This window comes from Streptopelia decaocto (assembly GCF_964273445.1).
Source record: "Streptopelia decaocto genome assembly, chromosome: 10".
In the NCBI taxonomy this organism is placed as follows: Eukaryota; Metazoa; Chordata; class Aves; order Columbiformes; family Columbidae; genus Streptopelia; species Streptopelia decaocto.
Window position 1 is genome coordinate 1,148,277 of NC_138665.1, and position 25,628 is coordinate 1,173,904.

General features: G+C 53.3%; 2 protein-coding genes across 3 annotated transcripts in view; one reads left to right on the forward strand and one right to left on the reverse strand.

The window, feature by feature from the left end:
- Positions 1-25,628, reverse strand: part of LOC309444422 (uncharacterized protein) — a 207,908-nt gene that overhangs the window by 163,703 nt on the left and 18,577 nt on the right. The gene's annotated exons all lie outside the window — the stretch shown is intronic.
- LOC309444238 (transmembrane and immunoglobulin domain-containing protein 1-like) lies at positions 19,064-25,224 on the forward strand. The gene is made up of 6 exons (XM_082061901.1): positions 19,064-19,353; positions 20,744-21,073; positions 21,201-21,470; positions 21,650-21,709; positions 22,537-22,588; positions 23,668-25,224. Exons 1-6 carry the CDS (start codon positions 19,281-19,283, stop codon positions 23,678-23,680), a joined length of 798 nt encoding a protein of 265 aa, XP_081918027.1. The 5' UTR covers positions 19,064-19,280; the 3' UTR covers positions 23,681-25,224.

Below are 25,628 nucleotides of genomic sequence, written 5' to 3' on the forward strand. Positions count from 1 at the left end.
AACCTGTGGCTATTGTGGGACAGTATGATGAGATTGCTAACAGACTGATATACTGATTGTTACTCTGATCAAGAAATGCAGGGAATGAATTTAAGTCTTAATAGGCCATGATCCTTTTGTCATATATGTACCATTTGTGGAATTTAATTCTGAATTTTTTTTTGTATTTGTAATCTATGTCTTTGTAAATTGCACTAGCTGGTTTTCTTAACAGCACAGCTTTTGGCATGCATAAATGTAAAATGTAAATTGCTGCAGAACCTGCAAGTCTTTAACATCAGGTCACAGACCATACGTGTATTTGGTCTGATCCTACATACTTGCATGGTTTTTGTTGATGGTTCTGGGCAGTCTCATAAAGCTGTAGTGGTTTGGCGTGAAGATAACAATGGGTATCGTTCTGTAAAAATTATTGAAGGTTCAACCCAATGAGCAGAACTTGGCTCAGCTTTACATTACTTAGAGCTTTTAAGGAGGAACCTCTAAATTTGATTTGTGATTCTGAGTACGTAGTCAAGGTCCAACGCACGTATCTGATTCTGAACTGTGTTTTTGTTTTGGTTTGGTTTTTTAAAAACAAAAAGGGGGGAGAAGTAGGGAAAACATCACAAAACCAATTGTCAAAAGGATTGTATGTGATGAATCACTTATATCTATGTGGTGCAGCCCAAATTTGCCCTGTGATGAAACACTGTGCAAGTGTGACCCAAAACCATGCTAAATCAGAAAGAACCTACATTAGTTATGGCCAAATCACTAGTTAATGGTCAATGGAAAAGGCCACACCAATTGCTAACCCGGGGGAGAGGTTGTGCTTGTGTCTTTACAGATCAAGGGCCGCAATGGTTGCTGGCACGAAACGTGAAACCTGTGTTATCTTCCTGACAATGATTGTTGCAGCTGCTGCGTTTTGGATGCCCGCACAGACAAAGACTAACATGTGGATTACTTTAGCCAACATGACTGACCAGGACTCTATATGCCTAACTACGATGTCTCCGGAAAACCCGTTCCACACATGCTTGGTTGGCATCCCCCTTGATGATTACAGCAGCATCACACAACTGTTTCAAAATAGTGGTCGGTGCAAAGGCATTGCAACAAACTGTAATAATACCAACATGGCACTTTGGATTAATTGCCTCCCAGAAGCAGATATCGAACCACAGGAACTGGAATTGCTGGGATCTGTGCCCATGGATGCTTGTATCCAGCCGGTTTGGGAAAAGTGTCAGAACAATATACAAGAACATGAATGGATAAAACTGCAAAATATTAATGCTACCCTTGGTGACTACAGAAATGAAACTCGATGGTGTAATGCCTCACAGAAGAATCCAAGAGATGTCATTGATAATGTGGGACAGCGACCCCAAAACCTCCTGTATGGTGTATTCTCGATCTGTGAAGATAGAGCCTGACCAGGAATTCCTTCTAATGCCGTTGGAGGACTGTGTATTTTGGGACTATTAACTCTCTTAACGCCCAATGTATCTATGATAATAGATCACAGAAGAGCAAGACAAGAAAAACACTTTTTGCGTGTATATGAGTCAAAATGTGATGATAATGTAGATTTTTGAGGATCAGGGTTAAGGGTTTTAGGATCTCTTGTATCTGGTGTTGGCACAACTAAAGCTTTAAATACTTTAGAAAAATCAGGATGCTGGCTAGTTAAGCAAACTAACAGAACTTCTAAGGCTTTAACTGGACTTTTGTTAGATGTAAATTCTGTAAGACATGCCACACGGCAGAGTAGAGCTGCGATAGACTTTTTGTTGTTAGCTCAAGGACATGGGTGTTAAGATTTTGATGGGATTCGTTAAATAAATTGCTTAGTGGTTGGGGGTTTTTAGGATGGTTGGTATCGGTAGCGAAAACAGGACTGATTGTTTTGATGATTGTTGTGGTTGTGTTACTAATGTTGCCATGCGTGATTTCTCTGCTGCAAAGGGCCCTGCAGCGGACAATGAAGGCAATTTTTTTAGCAGAAAAACAAAAAGGGAGAATTGTGGGGGAGTATGGTGGGTCCGTGTATTCCCTGATGGATGGCATGGGAACAGAAATTAGCCTTGAAGATATGAAGGCCTACCTGTGAGAAAGATGGGAGTAAAGAAGTATCGGGAGATGTTAAGGATGTACCTGTGAGAGAGAAGGGATTAGAAGAGTAACATTGATGATAGCAAAAACAGCCAATGACATGTTACTGCTGTAACTTGTAACCAATAGTGAAGAGACACATGAATTGGTAAAACTGTATAAAAATGCACTTGTGGCAATAAATGGCATCTACTACTTTCATCTTGAAAGAACTTGGTCCATGTCATTTGTCCGTCTCAACCGCGACACAGGGCTTAGAATGCAATCAGTGTTACTTTATTATTTTGCCCCCCTCTGGGGTCCAGTCCCGCGGAGTCCTGCCGGTCCTCCATGGTGGTTTGGGATCCTCTGGTGGGGACATCTCAATGACGTCCAGTCAGGAACCATCTTTATACTTCTTCACCCCCCCTCGCTCCCATTGTTTCAGGCCAATCTCCACCTTTGTTTCTCAATCCGGGCTTAACTGTGCAGGCTCGAAAAGTCTTTGCCTCTCTTGCCAGCGCTTGTCTGCGCCTGCGTGGCCTGCACTCAGGGCTATCTCTCTGGTCCATTGGGTGACCTCCGGACCCTTGGCCAGCTTCTGGGCATGCTCTTTTTTGTTGTCCTCTGTTCGAGGGAGCGGGTGAGGGACAAGGTGTGACTGAGGCTGCAGGTAAGAATCCATCTTCTGGACGGCAGCGGTTGTCCCTGGGTCAGAGAGACCCATCTAACAATCCCTTTTAGGAGGTGGGGGCTAGCTTGGCTGAAGCAGCAGGCAAACTCCACACAGCAGCCATTGTTAGCAGTAGCCTTCCAGGCTGGAGACCCCTGTGCAACACAATGCTTCTCCTCAGGCCTCTGTCTAAGTCACTGTCAGTCTGTTCTGGATGGCGATGTTCAGGCAGATACTGGTTTTGGACCGACTCTTACAGACCTGGAGCAGATTCTGAGAGTTTGCTGTTCCAGAAAGGTTTGGCTGGTGCAGCAGCTGAGAGGAAATGGCCAGCTATGATGGGTCCCCAGAGTGATGCTTTGGGACCGGTGGCACGTGCATCTCCCTAACCAGGCAGTAGAATGCACTTTGGGCCCGGTAGAAGGAAGGTGGCAGAGGCAATGCATTGGAGAGCTGGCAGGATGAAACTGGGAGCTGGATGAGGCCACCTCCTTTAGCAAGTGAGTCACTGAACAGCTCACAAGTACTGTAAAAGCGCACCTTGGGAGAACCCTGGTTGTCACAGAAGGGGGAAACGGTAGATTCTATTGCTGAAAACGGACTGTGTGGTTTTGTGGATGTGGCTTCAGCCTTCTTCTTCAAAGGAGGCTCATACCTACTTAAGAAAACTCATGATGATCGTGTTGAAAACAAAGTATCAGTGTGGTGAGGCTGTAGAGTGGCCCTTGGTTTGTCCTGCCAACAAGCTCTGAATGCGGATTCTTGCAGGTGCAGCGGAGCAGGCAGCAGCATCTGAGCAAAGCTCTGGGGGACGGGGTGCTGTGTGCTGGGGACAGCTTCCCTCGCCATTCTCTGCTCCCTCCTCCTTCAAGCAGGGGCTGCCCCACGCCGCGCACAGCCAGGCCCAGCCGGGCCCGGAGGTGGGTGTCTCCGTGGCGACCGCCGGGCTCTGTGATGTGGGCACCTTGTCATAACCAGAGGCCATTGTGACACGGGGGTCCCCGCCCTGACCGTGGGGGTATTTAAGGAGCGAGAGCCCTGGGGTGCTCACTCCCAGGAGAGCAGCTTCTCAGGAGCAGCAGCTTCTCAGGAGGCAGCATCTCCCCTGGGTGCCCGTTGCAGCTCTTTGGTAGACGAGACCCAAGATGCCCATCGACGAGGAGGCGAACGCCCACTCCCAGCCCTTTGGGCTTCCCCCCTTGCTCCACAGGCCACAGGGGAAGGACGGGACAGGGCAGGAGGGAAAGGCCGGTGGTTGGACGGGGCCGCAAGCAGCTGCTGCGGTGCCAGAACTGCCACCTCCATCCCCTGTGTCCTGCTCCTCCTCCTGCTCGGAGGTCAGCCACAGCCTGGGCCAGCACAGCATCCAGAGCACCTCGGTCACCCCCTCGGTCCAGGAGCGCGTCCAGGACCACCGTGAAGGTCCCCAGGAGGGGTCTGGCTGGCCTCGCAGCACCAACACCGAGGCAGCAGCAGAGGCAGAGTGCCCAGCACCTGCCCCACAGGGCCCCACAGCCTACGACGCAGCTCTGTGGGACACAGCCCAGCGCATCTTCAATGAGAGCTTGCGCAGGGCTGTGGCTGAGATCATGGGAGCTGGCCAGGAACCGGAGGAACAGCAGGACCTGGCCCAGCGCATGGATGTGGAGGATGAGAACAACAAAGAGGGGTGCCAAGGCAGAGACATCTTCATCCCCAGCATCTGGATCAACCCCTTGTTCCAGGAGCACCTCCAGGACACCCCTGCAGGTCCCCAGGAGGGGTCTGGCTTGCCCAGCTGCACAGACACGGAGGCGGCAGCAGAGGCAGAGCGCCTGGAACCTGCCCAGCACAGCCCCACAGAGGACGATGTGGACCTGTTAGACATTGTGGAGCACATCATCAGTGAGGCCGTGCACAGGGCTGAGGCTGAGATCCAGGGACCTGGCCAGCAACTGGTGGAACAGCAGGACCTGGCCCAATGTGTGGATGTTCCAGTGGCAGCACCAGCACCTGCAGGACTTGAAGCCATTGAGGCTCCTTTGGCAGGAGACAATGAGGGACAGGCCAGCACAGCCCCTCTCGTCCCAGCTGCAAAGGACGAAGAAGAGAACACAGTTTCTCCAATGTCTGCAGAGCATGGAGGAGAGACCAGCACAGACATGGCCTGCCCAGCGCAGAGCCCAGCTCCACGGCGACGGCCTTCCCGGTTCCGGAGGGCGCTGCGGGCTCTGCGCAGGGCTTTCCGCTGCAGCTGCACCGCGGGACAGCAAGAGGAGTAGAGCCCGGCTGCCAGCGCCACGCGGGTGCCTGCGCAGCGTCCACGCCAGGGATGGGTGCATGGACAGTGACCGCGGGATTCACCTGCCCTGAGGACATGGTGCTGCCAGCCTCTGCTCGGCCTTGGATTGTTTTTAGAAATCATTAAAGCCAATTAAAAAAATGACAGTTTTCCCCCTGTGCTCATCTGTTCCTGCTCCACCTCGGGACAAAGAAGGCTGCAGGAAATCTCTGTCCTCGGGGTGTCCCGGCACTGGTTGCGGGAAGCCCTGGGCTGGTGCTGCCGCAAGCCGGCGGTTTGGCTGGATCCCCCTCAGGCTCACAGTATCACAGTATCACAGTATCACAGTATCACAGTATGTTTGGGATTGGAAGGGACCTCAAAAGATCATCTAGTCCAATCCCCCTGCTGGAGCAGGAACACCTAGGTGAGGTCGCACAGGAACATGTCCAGGCGGGTTTTGAATGTCTCCAGAGAAGGAGACTCCACCACTTCCCTGGGCAGCCTGTTCCAGTGCTCTGTCACCCTTACTGAGAAGAAGTTTCTTCTCAAATTTAAGTGGAACCTCTTGTGTTCCAGCTTGATCCCATTACCCCTTGTCCTATCATTGTTTGCCACCGAGAAGAGCCTGGCTCCATCCCCATGGCACTCACCCTTTATATATTTATAAACATTAATAAGGTCCCCCCTTAGTCTCCTCTTCTCCAAACTAAAGAGACCCAGCTCCCTCAGCCTTTCTTCATAAGGGAGGTGCTCCACTCCCTTAATCATCTTGGTTGCCCTACGCTGGACCCTCTCCAGCAGTTCCCTGTCCTTCTTGAACTGAGGGGCCCAGAACTGGACACAATATTCCAGATGTGGTCTCACCAGGGCGGAGTAGAGGGGAAGGAGGACCTCTCTCGGTCTACTAACCACCCCCCTTCTAATACACCCCAGGATGCCATTGGCCTTCCTGGCCACAAGGGCACAGTGCTGGCTCATGGTCATCCTGTTGTCCACCAGGACCCCCAGGTCCCTTTCCCCTACACTGCTCTCTAATATGTAATCTCCCAACCTATACTGGAACCTGGGGTTGTTCCTGCCCAGGTGCAGGACTCTACACTTGCCCTTGTTAAATTTCATTAGGTTATTCCCCGCCCAGCTCTCCAGCCTGTCCAGGTCCCGCTGGATGGCAGCACAGCCCTCCGGCGTGTCAGCCACTCCTCCCAGCTTGGTGTCATCAGCAAACTTGCTGATAGTACACTCAATTCCCTCGTCCAAATCGTTAATGAATATATTGAATAATATTGGCCCCAGCACTGACCCCTGAGGCACTCCACTAGATACTGGTCTCCAACTAGACTCCGCACCATTGACTACCACTCTCTGGCTTCTCTCCCTAAGCCAGTTTGCAACCCACCTCACTACTCTATTGTCTAGACCACACCTCCTCAACTTAGCTGTGAGGATGCTGTGGGAGACTGTATCAAAGGCTTTACTGAAGTCAAGGTAGACCACATCCACCGCTCTGCCATCATCCATCCACCTTGTTACATTCTCATAAAAGGCTATGAGGTTGGTCAAGCATGACCTACCCTTGGTAAAGCCATGCTGACTGCCCCTAGTAACCCTCTTATCCTTGATATGCCTTGAGATGGCACCAAGGACAAGCTGTTCCATTACTTTCCCAGGGACAGAGGTGAGGCTGACCGGTCTATAATTACCCGGGTCCTCCTTCTTGCCCTTTTTGAAGACTGGAGTGACATTTGCTTTCCTCCAATCGTCGGGCACCTCTCCCGTTTCCCAAGACTTAGCAAAGATGATGGAGAGTGGTCCAGCAATGACTTCAGCCAGCTCCCTCAGCACCCGCGGATGCATCCCATCTGGACCCATGGATTTATGAATGTCCAGACTATTTAATTGCTCCCTAACCCAGTCCTCATCAACTAAAGCAAACTCCTCCATTGACCTGGCTTCATCCGAGGTCTCAGGGGTACGGGGCTCCCCAGGACAGCCTCCAGCAGAGTAGACAGAGACAAAGAAGGCATTCAGTAATTCTGCCTTCTCTGTATCTTCTGCCACCAGGGCACCCACCCCATTCATCAGTGGGCCTACATTGCCTCTGGTATTAGTTTTATCTGCTATGTATTTGAAAAAGTTCTTTTTGCTGTCCTTGACCCCTCTCGCCAGCTGTCATTCTAAGGAGGCCTTGGCTATCCTAGCTGCCTTCCTACATCCTCTAACAGCAGCCTTATATTCCTCCCAAGTGGCCAGCCCCTGCTTCCATGACCTGTAAACTCTCCTCTTCTGCTTGAGCATACCCAACAGATCCCTATTCAACCACGCAGGCCTCCTGGCTCCCTTCCTTGACTTCCTACGTGTGGGGATGCTCTGATCCTGAGCATGGAAGAAGCAATCTCTGAATGCCACCCAGCTATCTTGGGCCCCTTTTCCTTCAAGCAGTCTTGCCCATGGGATTTCCCCCAGCAATTGCTTGAAAAGGCCAAAGTTAGCCCTGCTGAAGTCCAGGGTTGCAATTCTACTTGCTATTCTGTTCCTGCCACACGAGATGCTGAACTCCACCATCTCGTGGTCACTGCAACCCAGGCAGCCCTCAACCTTTACTGCTTCGACCAGACCCTCCTTGTTAGTGAGGATGAGATCCAGCAGTGCACCTCTCCTAGTCGGCTCCTCCACCATCTGCATGAGGAAGTTCTCATCAATGCACTGGAGGAACCTCCTGGACTGTGGCTGGCTGGCTGAATGGTCCTTCCAGCAAACATCAGGGAAGTTAAAATCACCCACAACAACCAGGGCCTGTGACTGTGAGGCCACTCTCAGCTGCCCATAGAAGGCCTCATCAACTTCCTCAGCCTGATCTGGTGGCCTGTAACAGACACCCACAACAGTGTCAGCCCTGCCAGCCTGCCCCTTGATCCTGACCCATACACTCTCAACTCGCTCGTCATCCGCTCCTGGGCAGAATTTAGTACATTGTAGTTGCTCTCTCACATAGAGAGCAACTCCACCACCCCGCCTGGCTGGCCTGTCTTTCCTGAAAAGGGCATAGCCATCCATGACCACATTCCAGTCATGTGAACTGTCCCACCATGTTTCTGTAATTGCCACCAGATCATAATCTCCCGACCGAACATAGGATTCTAGCTCCTCCTGCTTATTCCCCATGCTGCGCGCATTGGTATACAGGCATTTCAGGGAGCGAGCAGAGCACACCAGTTTCTCCCTAGGGGCATAGGAGGCCACCCGGTCCTCATCAGTTTTAGAATACAGCCCCACTGGGACAAGCCCAGCTACAACCCCATCCCCCTTCGAGCCTAGTTTAAAGCTCTCCAAATGAGCCCAGCTAATTCCTGCCCCAGCATCCTTTTGCCCCTGCGAGATAAACCTTTCCCACGTGACAGTGTCCGGACTGGTGTCTTATAAAACCAACCATTATCAAAAAATCCAAAGCCCTGCCTGTAGCACCAGTCTTGGAGCCAACCATTTAGAGAGTGAATTTTCCTATTCCATCCCACATCATCACTTGAAGATGGAAGGAGTGAAGAGAAGATCACTTGAGCCCCTGAGTCTTTCACCATCCTTCCCAAGACCTTGAAATCATTCTTCATCCCCCTCAGACTACGGGAAGCAGTTTCCTCCCCATCTGTCTGGAAGACCAGCAGCGGGTAGTAGTCCGTCGGGTGCACCAGTTTGGGGAGCTCTCTAGCGATATCCTTGATCCGGGCTCCAGGTAGACTACAAACTTCCCTAAGATGAGGGTCAACTCTGCATATTGGGCCCTCTGTTCCTTTCAGAAGGGAATTTCCTATTACAATCACCCTTCTTTCTTTCTTATCAGAGGCAGTCTTAAGTTGTGAAGTCGACTGCCTCTTCCTACGTGATCTTGTGGGCAGGCTTGGCATCACCTCCTCACCTACCTCTTCTTCAAGATCCAGGGCCTCAAACCTATTACGGAGGGGCACCTGGGGAGACAAAGCAGGCAGGGAGGGGGGCTGCCCGCGACGCCGAACCGGAATACGCTTCCAACCCTTGTCGTCTTTTCGGTCCCCTACCTCTGCCTGAGAGCAACAAGGGTGGGGCCGTCTCAGGACTTCTGCCTCTGTCCGAGAGGGCAGGAGGTCCATCTCCTTTTGGGGGGTACCTCCCTGGGACCTTTCCGACTGGCACGTCAGGGTGTTACTCCACCAGTCGATCTCCCTTTCGTACTCCCTGATGGTCCTCAGCGTCTCAACCTCCTCCTTAAGTTTGACGACCATGTCGAGCAGATCTTGCACCTGCTCACCCCTCACACAGGTGGAGTGCTGGCCTCCCTGCCCCGGCAGCAGCAGGCTCTGGCACTCCCTGCAGCCGGAGACCTGAACAGCCACCGTTCGGGACAGAACCTCAGTCTGTGTAGCTACAGTCTGTTTGAGGCAAGCTCTCCTTCTGGTGGCGACCATGGTCGTCAGCAGTCCGGGACGCTGGCAATAAGCTAGAGGGGCTGACAAACAACAAGTGCTCTCTGCACCCTGCTGCACAAGCTACCACACCCGCTGCTGCAGCACCGTGTGGGTGGGACTCACCTGCTACACAAGCTGGTTGCGCCTCCCTACACCAGGTGGGCAGCGACTAGTCGCTGCCCTCCCAAAGGCTCCCTTCCCACCCGCCTGTCTCCAATTCCAGTCAAGGACTTGGAACATTTGAGATCTACTGCCGACTTGGCCTGGTTGACCTGCACCGTACGGCATCCCCTTCGTCTCACAAGGAACCTGCCCATTGCGGGGGTGTTTTGGAGCACCTACATGAGCTGATACCGTTGAGACCCTCCAAACCCACACGTGGTCCCTCGCCTCTACTGAGCGTCTTCCAAGTCAGGAAGAGGCGGCTGCTGGCTCCCTTGCTGGAAATCTGAGCCATGATCCATCTCTGCACAAGGCTCTGATGCACAAGGCTTCCAGCGTCACGAGAGCACGTTCAGGCCTGAGAGACCGGGGAGAAGCGCCGCAAACAGTGCTGGTCTTGACAAGAAATCCACCCGCTCAGAGCTTCGTCTCAGATGCGAGTTACTCTGCCCTGGGTTTTTCTGGGGCCCAAAAATGGAGGGAGGCTCAGGTATAAACCCAGTTAGCCAAGAGCCGCAGCAGCTGCTGATCCCTGTGTGGCGCATTGCAAACCAGCCAGGGCTGTCTGTGGCTGCTGCATGCCCCGGGCTGCAGCCTTCGCAGCATCCTCCTCTTCCCCAGCACCCCCGTGCACTGCACAGAACCAGAGCTGATTGCAATGACTGGGTCAGCACCGGGCAGCAGCAGCATCTCTCTTCCCAGCCTCCAGCTGCCGAGTTGCCCTGCGGGGAATTTCTGCCTGGGAAGGGCACAGTTGATTGCGATCGGCCGGGGGCTCAGGACAAAGCACAGCACCGCCACGTCCCGGAGCAGAGCCCTTCTTTTCCTGGCTTGGACTGGAGTATTCCTCCTACTCACAGCGCGGTCCTTCTCTGGGATAAGGTGACGCCAGTGCTTTCAGGGAAATTGGAACGTCATGATGGAGTGGACGTGAAACAGCCACACTTCCCAAAAAAGCCAAAGGAGTAAAATTGACATGGAACAAAGCAAGTAACTTGCCACAGCTGTCCAACCTGCGCTCCTCAGGCGGGAGGTGACCGGCGACATGTTCTGGTGCTGCGGGGCTGAGCCGCAACAAGTCAGTTGGGGCCGTGGCCAGAAAGGTAGTGATGTACATCTAGAGATGCCCATATCGTTTTGTGGGAAGCATCTGTTTCCTCGGCATGATTTTGGAACAGTTTTGACACACGGGACTTGCTGGGCCCCAAATCACAGCTGCGTTGACTCCTCTAAGCCCCCCAGCTCCAATTCAGCAGGTGCCCAGTTCAAGGTGTTGACACAGCAATGTGTACTTCTCTTGAATCTGTATTATATGTTCTCTCTGAAATCAACACTTCCTTCCTCGGAGCAATCTGGGTCCCAATGTAGGCTACTAAGCCATTGGACTTGTTGACAGTAGTTTACCAACAGTAATTTGCCAACAGGAGGAGTTCTTGCTAAATTAACAGCAAAAGCCATGCTGAAAAGTGCAAGGGAGCAATCAGGGAGGGCTGGAGTCGTGCTCGGGAGCTGTGTCCGTGCGTGAAGGTTTACGTGTCTCGCTGGATAGTGCCCAGAGAGTTGGTCTGATCACGCTGCAGAGCTCCAGGAGACATCAATCTGTTTGCTTCTTTCCTACACCAAGCTTTAAAGGCTGGTTTGGATAGTCAAATGGGATTCAAACGTAACGTTCCTCCAAGAAGGCCTTGGGTAACTCATTTCCCAAAATTCAAACTTCTTTTCCCAGGGAGGCTGAATTTTCTCCATAGCAATCAAATGATCAGGTTTTGCACAGAAGAGCTGCTGTGGTTCCAAGCGTCTTTATTTTGTCTACACTGCCTTAAAGAAGCAGGCTGTTCTGCCTTTTGCTTTTGGTGATGGAAGTCGGGAACGGCCAGCGCTGTGCTTCATGTCAGGATGGTTTCGTTCTCGTCTTATTGAAACGTTTGCTGGATGCAAAGAAAAGAACAACACCTCCGTCTCTTCCAGGGCCCTGCTCTTTAGTCCGCTCTCAACATCACCGGCAAAGAGCTGCTGCTTCTCTTCTGCACTGGATGTTTGGACATCTCTTTGCTAGAGGGACAAGGTCCCTTCGATCAAGAGACTGAAGCAGAAGCATCAGAAATGGACATTCCTCCAAGTTTTCCCCCAGCGCCTCAAGTTCCAAAGCAAAGAGAAGGGCATGGCGATGGTGCCATTTTCTACCTCAGGGATAAAGTCGTGGCAGGAATCGTAGTATGGAACATGTTCTACAGGATGCCTATTGGCGGCAAGGTCAGTGCAGGACTGGTGTGCTGAACAGTGAGTCTTGCTTAGATTGGGGATATTCTTGTGGAAAATTCCATCTGCCCATTTAAAATGATGAAAAAGAAATGGAGATGCTCTGTGTGCGTTGGGACGAGACTTGCAAGAAACTTGTAGGTTGGTTGTGCTTTAGTTGTGTCGAGGGTTAAGATTGCGGGGTGACAATAAAACCCTGGCAGATGTATTGTTAAACTCCTCTCCCCCACGCACTCTCCCCCTTGTGCGAGAGAGTAAGAAAACAGGAAAGGAAAAAGAAACAGGGAAAGAAGAAGGAAAAGAGGGGAATTGAAAAAAGGTTATTAGGAAGGCGCTGGAGAGAGACTCGAACTCTCGTGGGTTACTCTGAGCAGTATTTATTGTAGAAGATTCGCAGGAACAGCAGGGTTGGATCACCTCCTCAGAGAGTGACAATCATACAGTAATACAGCTAAACATTATATAGGGTTCTAACAGGTATTATGCAACTAAGCAAAATTTATCACTGTCTATCACTATTGATGTCTTCTATTGATGTCTTCAGGTTCCTTCCGTCCCAGTGGTCTTCATGTTTCACTTCTTTCTTCATGTTCCACTTCGGAAAGTACCGAACGGAAAGTCCTCAGTTACAGGGCTAGCTTTGAAGTTCCACCTGCCTCATTTGTTATCCATAGTTCATCAATCTAGTACAAATATCAATCTAGTACAAAATCAGTAAACCTAAGAATAGCATTTATCAATGTCTAAGGATACAAAGCAAGCATAAGGTAACCACGCTCGTGGTTCTGGGAAAGGGCTATACAGGAGACAAGGCTGAAACTTGCAGCCTTAGCAGCACAGCTTATAACACTGATTTAGGCCTAAAATCCTAATTCCCTATTTTCCTATAACAGGAATGAGGACTGGTTTACCAGCAGATGAGTTCCAAAGGTGTCCGTCCCTCTGGGGTCCAGTCCCGTGGAGTCCTGCCGGTCCTCCATAGTGGTTTGGGATCCTCTGGTGGGGACATCTCAATGACGTCCAGTCAGGAACCATCTTTATACTTCTTCACCCCCCCTCGCTCCCATTGTTTCAGGCCAATCTCCACCTTTGTTTCTCAATCCGGGCTTAACTGTGCAGGCTCGAAAAGTCTTTGCCTCTCTTGCCAGCGCTTGTCTGCGCCTGCGTGGCCTGCACTCAGGGCTATCTCTCTGGTCCATTGGGTGACCTCAGGACCCTTGGCCAGCTTCTGGGCATGCTCTTTTTTGTTGTCCTTTGTTCGAGGGAGCGGGTGGGGGACAAGGTGTGACTGAGGCTGCAGGTAAGAATCCATCTTCTGGACGGCAGCGGTTGTCCCTGGGTCAGAGAGACCCGTCTAACAATCCCTTTTAGGAGGTGGGGGCTAGCTTGGCTGAAGCAGCAGGCAAACTCCACACAGCAGCCATTGTTAGCAGTAGCCTTCCAGGCTGGAGACCCCTGTGCAACACAATGCTTCTCCTCAGGCCTCTGTCTAAGGCAATGCATTGGAGAGCTGGCAGGCTAAAACTGGGAGCTGGATGAGGCCACCTCCTTTAGCAAGCGAGTCACTGAACAGCTCACAAGTACTGTAAAAGCGCACCTTGAGAGGATCCTGGTTGTCACTAAAGGGGGAAACAGTAGATTCTGTTGCTGAAAACAGACTGTGCGGTTTTGTGAATGTGGCTTCAGCCTTTTTCTTCAAAGGAGGCTCATACCTACTTAAGAAAACTCATGACAATCATGTTGAAAACAAAGAATCAGTGTGGTGAGGCTGTAGAGTGGCCCTTGGTTTGTCCTGCCAACAAGCTCTGAATGCGGATTCTTGCAGGTGCAGCGGAGCAGGCAGCAGCATCTGAGCAAAGCTCTGGGGGACGGGGTGCTGTGTGCTGGGGACAGCTTCCCTCGCCATTCTCTGCTCCCTCCTCCTTCAAGCAGGGGCTGCCCCACGCCGCGCACAGCCAGGCCCAGCCGGGCCCGGAGGTGGGTGTCTCCGTGGCGACCGCCGGGCTCTGTGATGTGGGCACCTCATCATAACCAAAGGCCATTGTGACACGGGGGACCCCGCCCTGACCGTGGGGGTATTTAAGGAGCGAGAGCCCTGGGGTGCTCACTCCCAGGAGAGCAGCTTCTCAGGAGGCAGCAGCTTCTCAGGAGGCAAAAGCTTCTCAGGAGGCAGCATCTCCCCTGGGTGCCCGTTGCGGCTCTTTGATAGACGAGACCCAAGATGGCAACTGAGAAGGAGGCGAACGCCCACTCCCAGCCCTTTGGGCAGCCTCCCTTGCTCCAGAAGCCACAGGGGAGGGACGGGACAGGGCAGGAGGGAAAGGCCGGTGGTTGGACGGGGCCGCAAGCAGCTGCTGCAGTGCCGGGACTGCCACCTCCATCCCCTGTGTCCTGCTCCTCCTCCTGCTCGGAGGTCAGCCACAGCCTGGGCCAGCACAGCATCCAGAGCACCTCGGTCACCACCTCGGTCCAGGAGCACGTCCAGGACCACCATGAAGGTCCCCAGGAGGGGTCTGGCTGGCCTCGCAGCACCAACACCGAGGCAGCAGCAGAGGCAGAGTGCCCAGCACCTGCCCCACAGGGCCCCACAGCCTACGACGCAGCTCTGTGGGACACAGCCCAGCGCATCTTCAATGAGAGCTTGCGCAGGGCTGTGGCTGAGATCATGGGAGCTGGCCAGGAACCAGAGGAACAGCAGGACCTGGCCCAGCACAGGGACTTGCAAGATGAGAACAGCAAAGAGGGGTGTCAAGGCGGAGACATTATCATCCACAGCATGTGGATCAACCCCTCGGTCCAGGAGCACCTCCAGGATGCCTCTGCAGGTCCCCAGGAGGGGTCTGGCTTGACCAGCTGCACAGACACAGAGGCGGCAGCAGAGGCAGAGCGCCTGGAACCTGCCCAGCACAGCCCCACAGAGGACGATGTGGACCTGTCCGACATTGTGGAGCACATCATCAGTGAGGCCGTGCACAGGGCTGAGGCTGAGATCCAGGGACCTGGCCAGCAAGCGGTGGAACAGCAGGACCTGGCCCAATGCGTGGATGTTCCAGTGGCAGCACCAGCACCTGCAGGACTTGAAGCCACTGAGGCTCCTTTGGCAGGAGACAATGAGGGACAGGCCAGCACAGCCCCTCTCGTCCCAGCTGCAAAGGCTGAAGAAGAGAACACGGTTTCTCCAATGTCTGCAGAGCAGGGGGGAGAGACCAGCACAGACATGGCCTGCCCAGCGCAGGGCCCAGCTCCACGGCGACGGCCTTCCCGGTTCCGGAGGGCGCTGCGGGCTCTGCGCAGGGCTTTCCGCTGCAGCTGCACTGCGGGACAGCAAGAGGAGTAGAGCCCGGCTGCCAGCGCCACGCGGGTGCCTGCGCAGCGTCCACGCCAGGGATGGGTGCATGGACAGTGACCGCGGGATTCACCTGCCCTGAGGACATGGTGCTGCCAGCCTCTGCTCGGCCTTGGATTGTTTTTAGAAATCATTAAAGCCAATTAAAAAAATGGCAGTTTTCCCCTGTGCTCATCTGTTCCTGCTCCACCTCAGGACAAAGAAGGCTGCAGGAAATCTCTGTCCTCGGGGTGTCCCGGCATTGGTTGCGGGAAGCCCTGGGCTGGTGCTGCCGCAAGCCGGCAGTTTGGCTGGATCCCCCTCAGGCTCCCTTCCCACCCGCCTGTCTCCAATTCGAGTCATGGGTGTGGAACATTTGCGATCTATTGCCGACTTGGCCTGGTTGACCTGCACCGTACGGCATCCCCTTCGTCTCAGAAGGAACCTCCCCATTGCAGGGGTGTTTCGGAACACCTCCATGAGCCAATTGCCCCTCCATTTTTAAGTCCCTCGCCTCCACGGTGCTGGTGCTCTTCTATCAACGGCAGCAAGTGCAGCACTGTACCCTGTTAGTGAGTCCGTCCCGGCAATGCATAATCTTGGCTTTCGTTCCAGTCCCACCATCAGGGCATTCCCACTGCCCTTGGTCTCTCCTTTCACAGCCATGTCAATAACTTGCCAGGAGCAATCACAAGCCTTGTGTCTCTCATTCTCTGGACCACCACACAGCTCGGGGATGCCAGCAGCCCCTTCCCTTAGGGACTGCTGCATGGCAGGGTGCTGAGCTCTTTCATGGATTCTCTGAATTAGTTTCACTTGTTTTTCTTCACAGCTGATGAGAATTTTCTCTGTACAGCCCATCCAGGGTCCCTTGCCCTAGAGACTGGAGGTCGTAGGTGTGCTCTGCTTCCCCTAGCCCAGCTGTGGGGCCCAGGAACAGCTGCACTGTGTGTCCTTCTGCACTTGCCTGACTTTTTTTCCTCCAAAGCTCAGCTGTTTGCCCCTCTCCCACAGGCTCTAGTCCCTGGAGGCTCTGCACTCCAGGTGGAGCAGCAGCAGCTGGGTGTTGACAGAGGGTAACGTGTGGCCCTTCTTTAGCTTATCAGGCGGCCCTGATTGCTCGTCTCCAGGCTGGTGGGGCCATGACTGCTGCCCTGGGAACTGCTCACTGCCACGCTCTGACTCCTGCCTCGACACCAGCTTGCTGCCATGTCGTGCTTGCTGCCTGCAGCCCTTCTTGCTGCCTCGCCATCGTGCCTGCCTTGTTTGCTGCCTCACTGTTTCCATCTCTTTTACCCACCTATTCTGTGTATTGATGCTCCTCTCAGATTCTTCAGCAGGGGACTTGTAGATCTCTGCCAGAGCCCTCTTGCTCCAAACTTGACCCCTCTTGGTGACTTTGCTGGTTCTTTGGCTGGTCCAGATGGTCCCCTACTCGGGGCTGTAGGCCACCCTCTGCTCTGACTTTGTTATCTCCCTGAATTCTGTGCTGAGCTCCTGCTCCTGGCAGGTCTGCAGGTTTGCTCCAGCTCAAAACCCTGTCCCGGAGGCTCCTGCCTTTGAGAAACATGTCACTGCTGGCCTGCTGAACTGCAGCACCCATCTTACTGCACGAACCTTCATCCTCCTGGCTTTCTTGTGCCCCGGTGCTTGGGCACCACCTCCTGGTTCTGGTGCCAGCAGGTGTTGGCTGCTGTAACAGTGCTGGTGTTGCTGGCTTGCAGGCTGATAACAGGCGAGACCCTCTGCACCCACACGTGGTGCCGGGATGGGGTCCCTTTCTTCTGCCGAGGGATTCCCAAGTCAGGAAAAGCTGGCTGCTCGCCCCCTTGCTGGAGAGCTGAGCCTTGATCCATCTCAGGGGACACTGGAGGGTCCCCCAAACACCAGCAGCCCCGCTTCACACTGCTGAAGGCATCGGGAGGGGACCAAGGGGGCCCAGCCATAGTGAGGTTTGACCTCATTGTGTTTCTGCAGTTGCTTGGGGCTGAAATACGCGCTGCATCCATGTCTGAACCTGCCTTCTACGGGAAGCTCTCCTCCATGGTGTGTTTTCAAACCAGTTTGGCTTGGTTTATTTTTTGTGTATACCTATATATCTCACTCCAGGGTTTCCTTAGACACCACCACACAAAGCTCTGCATAGGGTTTTGCTATTGCAAAGCAGCTGTTTTTGTGGAAACGCCCTTCACTCCCCTTCCACACTGCTAAGGTGATGGAAACAATTCAGGGGAACGGAAAAAAATCCTCACCCACCTCGTACTCTATGTGATAAACCCTATGCAGCCCTCTGTGGTCTCCCCTGTGATGCAAAGCCACGTTTTAGCCACATTCCCATCCTCTTGAGCTCATGGTAGGAAGCTGCTCTGGTAACATTATTAAAACCCAATTCTTTGTCACTGTCATGGGCTCCTTCGTGTGCTCTCACAGTCCTGCAAATGACCCATGGGGCCAGGGAATATGTCAATTCCATGAGTGCCCTTTTTGACCTGGCATTTGGATTTTTTGCACCTGTGGCAGTTGCACATCCCCCTGAGATCTGGAGCCTTCACTGCGGCAGCTGATGGCTCTTTAGCACCTTTTGTGCCCCACTGTGCCTGTCCCCACATACACACCTGGGGTGGTACCAAGGTGCTGACAGTCACATCCTCCTCTATCCCGGGGCAGGGTGACTTCACCTCCACCTGCTGGGGGGGCAGGAGGGGTGAGACCCTCAGCCAATTGGCGGGGTCGTTAACAAAGGAGGTGCCCAGAGTAGCAGGAAGCTTCTGGACCATGTTTTAATGCCCACAGCCAGATCTGACCAGACTATAAAACAGGGTCCCTGCTGGAGGCCCCCTTGGACTGGTCTTCTCAGAGCAGCGGGTCTGTGAACCGGAGCCCTCTCCTTAGACTGGGACGCTGTCTAAGGAGATTCCCGGGATTGAGAGCGCCTCACCTCCTCGTTTGGGTGAGTCGTTATTTACTGGATATATCCGTGAATGAGTCCTTGCCCAGCCCAGGCGAGTGATTATTTCTTGTGGGTACCCTGGAGTCAGAGGGCTCTGGTTTTGTTTCTTGTGTGTGCGTGCACGCTGTGGACCCTTATTCTTATTTTGCTGTACCCCAATAATCTCCTCAACTGATATACAAACCTGTATTTTATGTTGTCGGAGTGCTAACTAATTGCATGAACCCTGTTTCTGGTCGGTTTATTGGCTGCACTTCTCCGGCCAGAATAAAGTCTGTTTTGGAACTCATTGTCTGTCTAAAACTGACTTTGAGGTGCCTCTGTGACAAAATTTACGGACCTCGCAACTGCTGCACAAGCCAAATCATTCTAGAATGACAGGGTCTAAGAATCTGCTACCGGTCCTTTCAAGCTCTCAATCTCCTTTTGCTCCCCTAGCACACTTCTTCCCCCCTCCATGCAGTTTGGTTTCAGCCTAGGGAGCAGACAAATCCTTGGAAAAAGTAGGCATTCTTTTCATGTCCTATGTCAGCACAGGAAAAGAAGAAAATCCCAAAGTCTCAACATCTACATCGCCCTAAGTGGAAGGCCAACGTGTCCCCATCATCCACCAGCGTGATGTGTCACTAGTTCATATACGATTTGGTGATTTTGAGAGAGACAGAAGAAAACATGCACCAAAAATTAGAAAAAAAAAGTCTGAAAACTTAACAAAGAAACATTTGTAAAGGGAACCGTGGCAAACAGGGCAGGTACCTGAGAGGCGGCGGGAGGCATTGCCTGTGGATTTATTCCTGCGTGTTGAGTCTGGCCGCTCTAGGAAGGGGAGGGGAGAAGACGAGAAGGAGGAAGCGGGACTGCGGAGCCAGTAGCCAAACCCGCGCTCCCCCACCCTGACCCCTCCTGTTCCGAGGAGGCGCCGCTCCCAGCCAGGGCGGGTTCCCCGGGCTGCGGCGGGGCCGCCCGGCCGGGTCTGCGGGCGGCAGCCGGACACTCTGGCTTCTGTCCCAAGGTCACCCCGCTGAGCGACAGCGGCACAAGCCCGGAGGGGCTGCGGGAGGGGCGGCTCCCGGTCACCCCCCCGCCCCGTCCCGGTGCCTCATGGCGGAGCTGCCTCCGCTCCGGCCCCGCCGATGCTGCCCGTGCTCTTCCTCCTCCTCCTCCTCGCCTGCCCCGGCAGCTCGGCGGCCGGGCTGGGGATCACAGGCAAGTCTCTGCTCACCGGGGGACAGGGGGGTCCCTGGGTCCCCCCGGGACCGCATGCCGGGTGGGTGGTCGTTCACGCTCCGGGAGTGTCCGTGGATGTAGCACCGCGCGGTTTGGGGTGTTTTGCTGACTCGGGAGCTGCCGAGTTGTCAGTTGCAGCAAGGGCAGCCGTAGCTCAGCAGCGGGGCTGCATCTCGCCGAGCCTCTCCCCCGGCTTTAGGGGCGCAGGACCCTTTTTCCTGACTCGTTTTTGAAGAAGGGAAGGCAAGTCCTGGACTTGGGCACTCCTCAGCCCCATCTTTTCCCCGGAGAAGAACTTTTCAATGAGGATCGGGAAGAGGCTCACTGGCTTTCCCGTTTCTTAATGCCATTTTTTGGCAGTGATCCGATGGGAAAGTGCTTGTTTGTGGGGAGGGCTCCTTGAGCTCAGATTTGTGCCTTTGGTAGAGGGGGAGGGAGGAAAAGGACTCCTGAGTGGGATCGGGGAGTTGTCCCCAGGTTCAAGCTGCTGGCGCTGTGCAGATACACCAGCTGAACGTTTAAGGCAAAGAACTGCATTTTTCGGGTGAGAGATACAAAGGGAACTCATATGCAAATGTTCGGACTTTCTGCTTTTCCATGTTGTTGCTTAAATCCAGAAATAATGAAGCCCCAGCGCCGCTGTTTGCAGAGCTGCTGAGCCAGGGCGGGTGTTGCGGTGCAGGGGGGTGACTGGGGCTGGGCCCCCCGTGCCCAGCCAGCTGCTTGATCACCACCCTCTTTGGCAGGACAGGGAAGAGAGACCATAATGAAGGCTTGTGGGTCAACATAAGGGCATGGAGATCACTCAGCAATTACTGTCATGGGCAAAACAGACTTCACTCGGGGAAAAATTAGTTTAATTTATTTCTAGTCGAATCACAGTATGGAAATGGGATTCTAAAACCACCTTCTCCTCACTACTCCTTTTCCCCGGGCTCAACTTCATTCCCAAATTCTCCACCTGTGGATGGATGTCTGCTCCCCTGTGGACCTCCATGGGCAGAGCATCGCCTCCCATTCCTTTTTCAAATGGTCTTGGTGTCTGCAGGGCTGTTTCACATATTCTCACTCCTCTCTTCCAGTGGCTGTCGTACAACAGTTTTCCCCCCTTATTAAATATGTTATCCCAGAGGCACTACCCCTGTTGCCAATGGGCTCAATCTTGGCCAGCAGCAGGCCCGTCTTGGAGCCAGCTGGCATTGGCTCTGTTGGACATGGGGGAAATCTCTGGCATCTTCTCGCAGAAGCCACCCCTGCAGCCCTCTGGCTGCTAAAACCTTACCAAGCAAACCCAATACATACAACCGCCTCCCAGGTGCATGGAGTTGACTCTCAGGGGCTGCAGAGTAACATCTGATTTCTTTTTCAGCCCGCACACTTTCTCCATGCTACTCTGCTGACCTCAGGCCAGCATCACAGAGACTCGTCTCGGCTGTGGGCTGCACTGTGCTTTTGACAGTACCACCAGTGAACGCCAGCGAAGTTGTCTTCTGGGAATACAAAACCGGCTCGCAGGAAGGAGTCATCATCAATTATGCTTTTGATAGACCTGCCAACGTGTCTCGTCCCTATGAGAATCGCACATGGTTCAATGAAACGGACTTCTCGCTGCAGATCGTGCTGCAGCAGGGAGATGACCAGCTGTACCGGTTCAGGTCCGAGTTGGAGGCCACAGACTGGTTCCAGCTGCGCGTTGTCGGTGAGTGATGAGATAGCAAACCCTCCGCCACAGCTGGAGAGCTTGAATCGCTGCGGAGGAAGGTGCTCCGGTCTGGCGTCCGGAGAGCCGTGGGTTTGAATGCTGACAGTCGCTTCGTCTCTCCCAGAACCGCTGTCCGAGCCAGAAATTGTGGGCAACTCATCCGTGAAGGAAGGAGGCAACACCAAACTGGTTTGCAATGTCCTGGAAGGGAAGGCAGACTTGTACTGGTGGAAGAAAAATGGGGAGCTGCTTCTGGGAAGCGACCACATCCAGTTTGTTGACAATACCACCCTGTGCATCATTAAAGCATCAATAAATGACAGCGGCTACTACGCTTGCGTGGTCCGCAATGAAGTCAGCCAGAATGAAACCTCCTTCCTGCTCCATGTGCAGAGTAAGTGGGGAATTCTTCCTGATGCCCGGGAAAAGAAACAAGGGAAATAGCCCAAGAAAACATATCTCTGTGTCCCTGCACCAGGCACAACTGCCTGTTGGTGGGTTTTTGCTTGGAGGCTGTGGGTAGGAGGTTAAATTTGGTCTGGCTGCAGAGACTGTGAATCCTCTCCTTTGCAGATGCTGCAAATGTGGTGTTGCCCGTGCTCCTGGCGTGCGTTATCATGGGCTCGCTCGCAGGTGAGTGCTGGGGCTGACTCTTTACTGGATTTTGGCGGGTTGCTGCATCGCTGCTGGAGGTAATTTTGTCCTCTGTTGCCTTCCCTTGCCTCTCTGCTCCCAGAGGGAGGGAAGGTTGTCATGAAAACTTCCCCTGTGTGTCTAGAGTGGGCATGAGATTTATACTTTACTGGGGGAAGCTGCACATCCCTTCTAGGGTAAGAGCACTGAGCCCCCCCACCAACCATGGTCTGCTGTGGTTTTCTGCCCTTAGAAAGGAAATGAGCTTCCTTAATCAGTGGTCTTGATTTTCCTCCTTTTTTGGAGCTGGAGAGCATTTTTTCTGGCTCATCCCCAGTCCCTGGCATAGTGGGGATTTTAATTCTCAGATTACCAACTGCAAAATTGGAGGGGTGTTAAAAGAAAAGTCCAAGTCTGGACCTGAGAAGAGGATTTGTCAGTTTAAAAGAGAAGTGGGAGGTCCTCCCTGGGTGATTTATGTGTATGTTTTGCTATTGCACAAAGCTTTCAGGTTTTTCCTGTGAAAAGCCTCCAGGCGCTGGGTAGGTGCTGGCAAAGGTGCGCTCCTGCTCACGTCATCCCTGCGACACTCCCCGTGTCCCTGCTCACACGTGGCCAGAGCTGGTGGCCCGCGCTGCTCCCTGGCCATCGGCTGGGCTGGGCAATCAGTACCTGTGGGGCAGTGTGGAGATGGGCAGGGGGGCCTCCTGCAGACCCCGAACACCAACCCTGTGTCAAGGGGTGCTGGCTCGAGGTTTCCCATCCGAGTGTTGTCTGAGCACCATCTCTAGGTGGTGTAACGGAGATGATGACTGGTTTGTCCCCAGGTGTCTTCGTCTGGTGCAGGAGAAGGGACCGCCCGTGTCGCAATGGCTGTAGGTAAGGTGCTTTAAGTCCCTCTCTTGGGTTGCTCCTTCAGCTGTGGCTACAAGCCAAAGTTTTATCGTTGGCTGGAACTGAGTTAACCGGACAAGTGGGAGAGCTCAGGTCCTTTGCCAACCTCTCCATGCAGTTGAGGGGTTGCTTTCCCTGCTCTGGGGGCTCAAAGGATTTGCCATCCTGTCTGTTCAGTCCCCACTGGGATTTGCTCTGAAAATATCCTTCATTTCCTCACCCGCAGCCTGATATTGCTGGCTATCTCTGGCAAAGCGGGCGCTGGGCGCTGCCAGGCAGGGGGGAACTTCAGACTTCCTCCTGGTCCATCGTCCATCTGCTCCATCAGCTCTTCTCCCTCTACGTTGGCTTTTAGATTCTCGTTACACGTTTTCTGTAGCCACATGTACTGCCGTGATAAGTGGTGGTCCTGTCCCAATTCCTTCCATTGCAAAAGCAGACAAAAACTCATGCTGTGTTTTTTGGGAGAGCAGATTCTTGCCCAGAGGGGAAACACCTTCTCCGAATCACATCTGTGGCTCACAAGGGGCCAGACTTTGGTTTCCTGTGATGCTTTCCAGATTGGCATAACTCAAGCTGCAGCAGCCTCCAGATGCAGAGGATGTGCAGACTCATTCTGAAATATGCTCTTTAATGGGTGTTGTTTGTTTTTTTAATTGTCCAAAGGGCTCCAGAGATTTCTGGGGAGTGATTCTTGAAATCCTATTGGAGATTGCTCATTCTATGTGACCACAAAAAACTTGGGCTGTTAACTGGAGCTTATTGGAAGGTGAGGACAAGGATGTGATCCCCTAAGGGTTGGAAACCACATCCCATGTTGTGGCCAGTCAAAAATAAGAGAGCTTTCAGCTGTCTTGTGCAGCCAGGTCCCAGATAGCTCCTCCCAGAGATAAATTGGCTGAAGTATCTCCTGAAATTGGGAGCAGAGCACACAAGTTCTGAACTTCTCAGTGCTGCCACCACCCTGCAGCTGCCTGAGGCCTCGGAGGGGGTTTGAGTGAGTGTCAGATGCAGGATCTGCACGCAGGAGATGGCTTAGATGGAGACCTCTCTTCTCCTTGCAGGTGGAGATCTTGAGCAGCTGTGCCCTTGCTGCCTTCCCCTGATGGTGGTGGATGCTGCCCGGGGAGCGCCACATGTTGGATGCTGTCCCAGCCTCTGAATTGCTTAAGCTGCCGAAGCCCGCAAATATTTTTTGTGTAACACCAGCTTGGACTATTTCTGTGTTGTCCTGCTCGTCCCCAAGGCCCCTTGCACATCCCTGGGGGAGAAGTGGGCATGGCTGTGTCTGGAGACCCGGCTGCTGCTGTGCTCCAGACCTCCTCATGTCTCCAGTCTTCCTGCAGAGCCCATCTGGGCTAAGTGCTTGTGGATGGGCTGACTGCTTTGGAAAAATGCTCCATCTCCACTGGACACACACACAGTCCTGGGGCTGCTGGGGAGTGCTGTCGTGACACAGCCCGGTATGGGAGATGTAGGGATGCTCCCAAGCCCATCTCCTCTGTCCTCCAGCCTTGGGCTCTGACGGGATCTGGGGACGTGTCCTCCTCTTCTGAGCACTCACCACCTGGGTCCTACGTGTTGTCCTTTGCTTTTGCTGCTCCTGCGGGTGATGGTAGACTTGGTCTGGTTTGATATGGCTGGGGCAGCCCTGCTCCCAGCCCCTGCTCTTGTTGCCTCCCTTCCCCACGCTGCTTCTGCAAAGCTCTTCTGGGCTTTGCTCGTGAAGGGGGTCATTATTCATTCTTATAGTTGAAATTACTTAGCCTGAAGGCACAACTTCCATCTTCACACTGGAGAGAACTGGATGCTCTCCCAGGAGCCTTGGACCTCACAAGGTGCTTTTTGCTGATCATCAGACCAGGGTATTTGCACCCATATTTCATTCTGATGGGTTTAGGCTCAGGCACTGAGCTGGTCCCCGGCACCTCTGTGGGTGCAGCTGTTTTGGGTGTCCTGGTCACTTCTGGTGACCACCAGCAGCTGGTGGCCTGGGGACCTCTCCTTGCCCCAAGCCACAGTCAGCAAATGGAGAGTGGTACGAGTGGGTGTTTTTAGAGCTTGGGTCTTGCCTGTAGACCTGCAAAGGGCTTTCCTGGCCAGGGGAGCAGTGGGTGTCCCTCTCCTCAGAGTTATCCCTTCTCTCTGGGGAACAGATGTACACCTGGGAGAGGCTCAAATCATATCCCACAACGTGAGCAGTCACCAAGCTGCCCTACATCTCTTTCTGGGGCAAACAGGGAAATCACAGGAGAGTGAACTGGCTCGAGTGTCTTGGATGCTGCCCACTCCAGCACTGGTACATCCCATGGAGCTCTGTCCTGTGAGATAACTGGGATATAAAGGGGCCAGCAGCAAAGGGCCATCTATCAGCCTGGGATTTCATGTTGCAATTAAAGCACTAAAGGAAACAGGGCAGTTTGGGTGCAGTAAACTAGATTTCAATGTCAGCTTTAAGCTGCAATGCAGGTTGTCAAATTTTCTGTTGCACTTGTAGGTATAACATGTCTCATGTTTTACAAAAAATACTTTTCTAAACTTTTTGGAGAGTTGTCTGTAAATCATTTTGGAGATGTTGTGGTTTGTTCATGTCTGTTGCTGCTAATAAAAGCGCCTGTATAATCCCAGCTGATGTGATCTTCAGGGTGGGGATCCAGAGCCTGCGGTAGTGCAGGGTGTGCTCCCCGCTGCGGGACGTGTGTGGGCTCCAGGCTTCGGTGGTGGGGTGGAGCTGGTGGCAGACCTTGAGAAGCTGGATTTACCCCTGATGCCCAGCCCTGCAGGAAGAGCCACCGTGCTTGGGGAGGCCATTTACTACTGCTGTGATGCTCCTGCATCCCCGTTTGTCCTTCTTCTGCGCAGCCCAGCTCCTCCTGCAGTGATTGCAGCCTGGGGGACTGAGCTGGGCTTAAAACCATCCCAACAACCTTGCTCCGAAGCCAGGTGAGGGTATTTTTAACCTGTATCAGTTCCCTGGTGACTCAACCAGGACCTGCCAAGCAGCCACCCTGGCACAGCTCCTAGT

What these genes read in the sequence shown, in the direction of transcription:
- LOC309444238 (XM_082061901.1), top strand. Translation starts at nt 19,281, where the DNA reads ATGCTGCCCGTGCTCTTCCTCCTCCTCCTCCTCGCCTGCCCCGGCAGC. An exon ending in GGCCGGGCTGGGGATCACAG is followed by an intron (nt 19,354 to 20,743) that starts GCAAGTCTCTGC and finishes TTTCTTTTTCAG; the next exon opens with CCCGCACACTTTCTCCATGC. An exon ending in GTTCCAGCTGCGCGTTGTCG is followed by an intron (nt 21,074 to 21,200) that starts GTGAGTGATGAG and finishes CGTCTCTCCCAG; the next exon opens with AACCGCTGTCCGAGCCAGAA.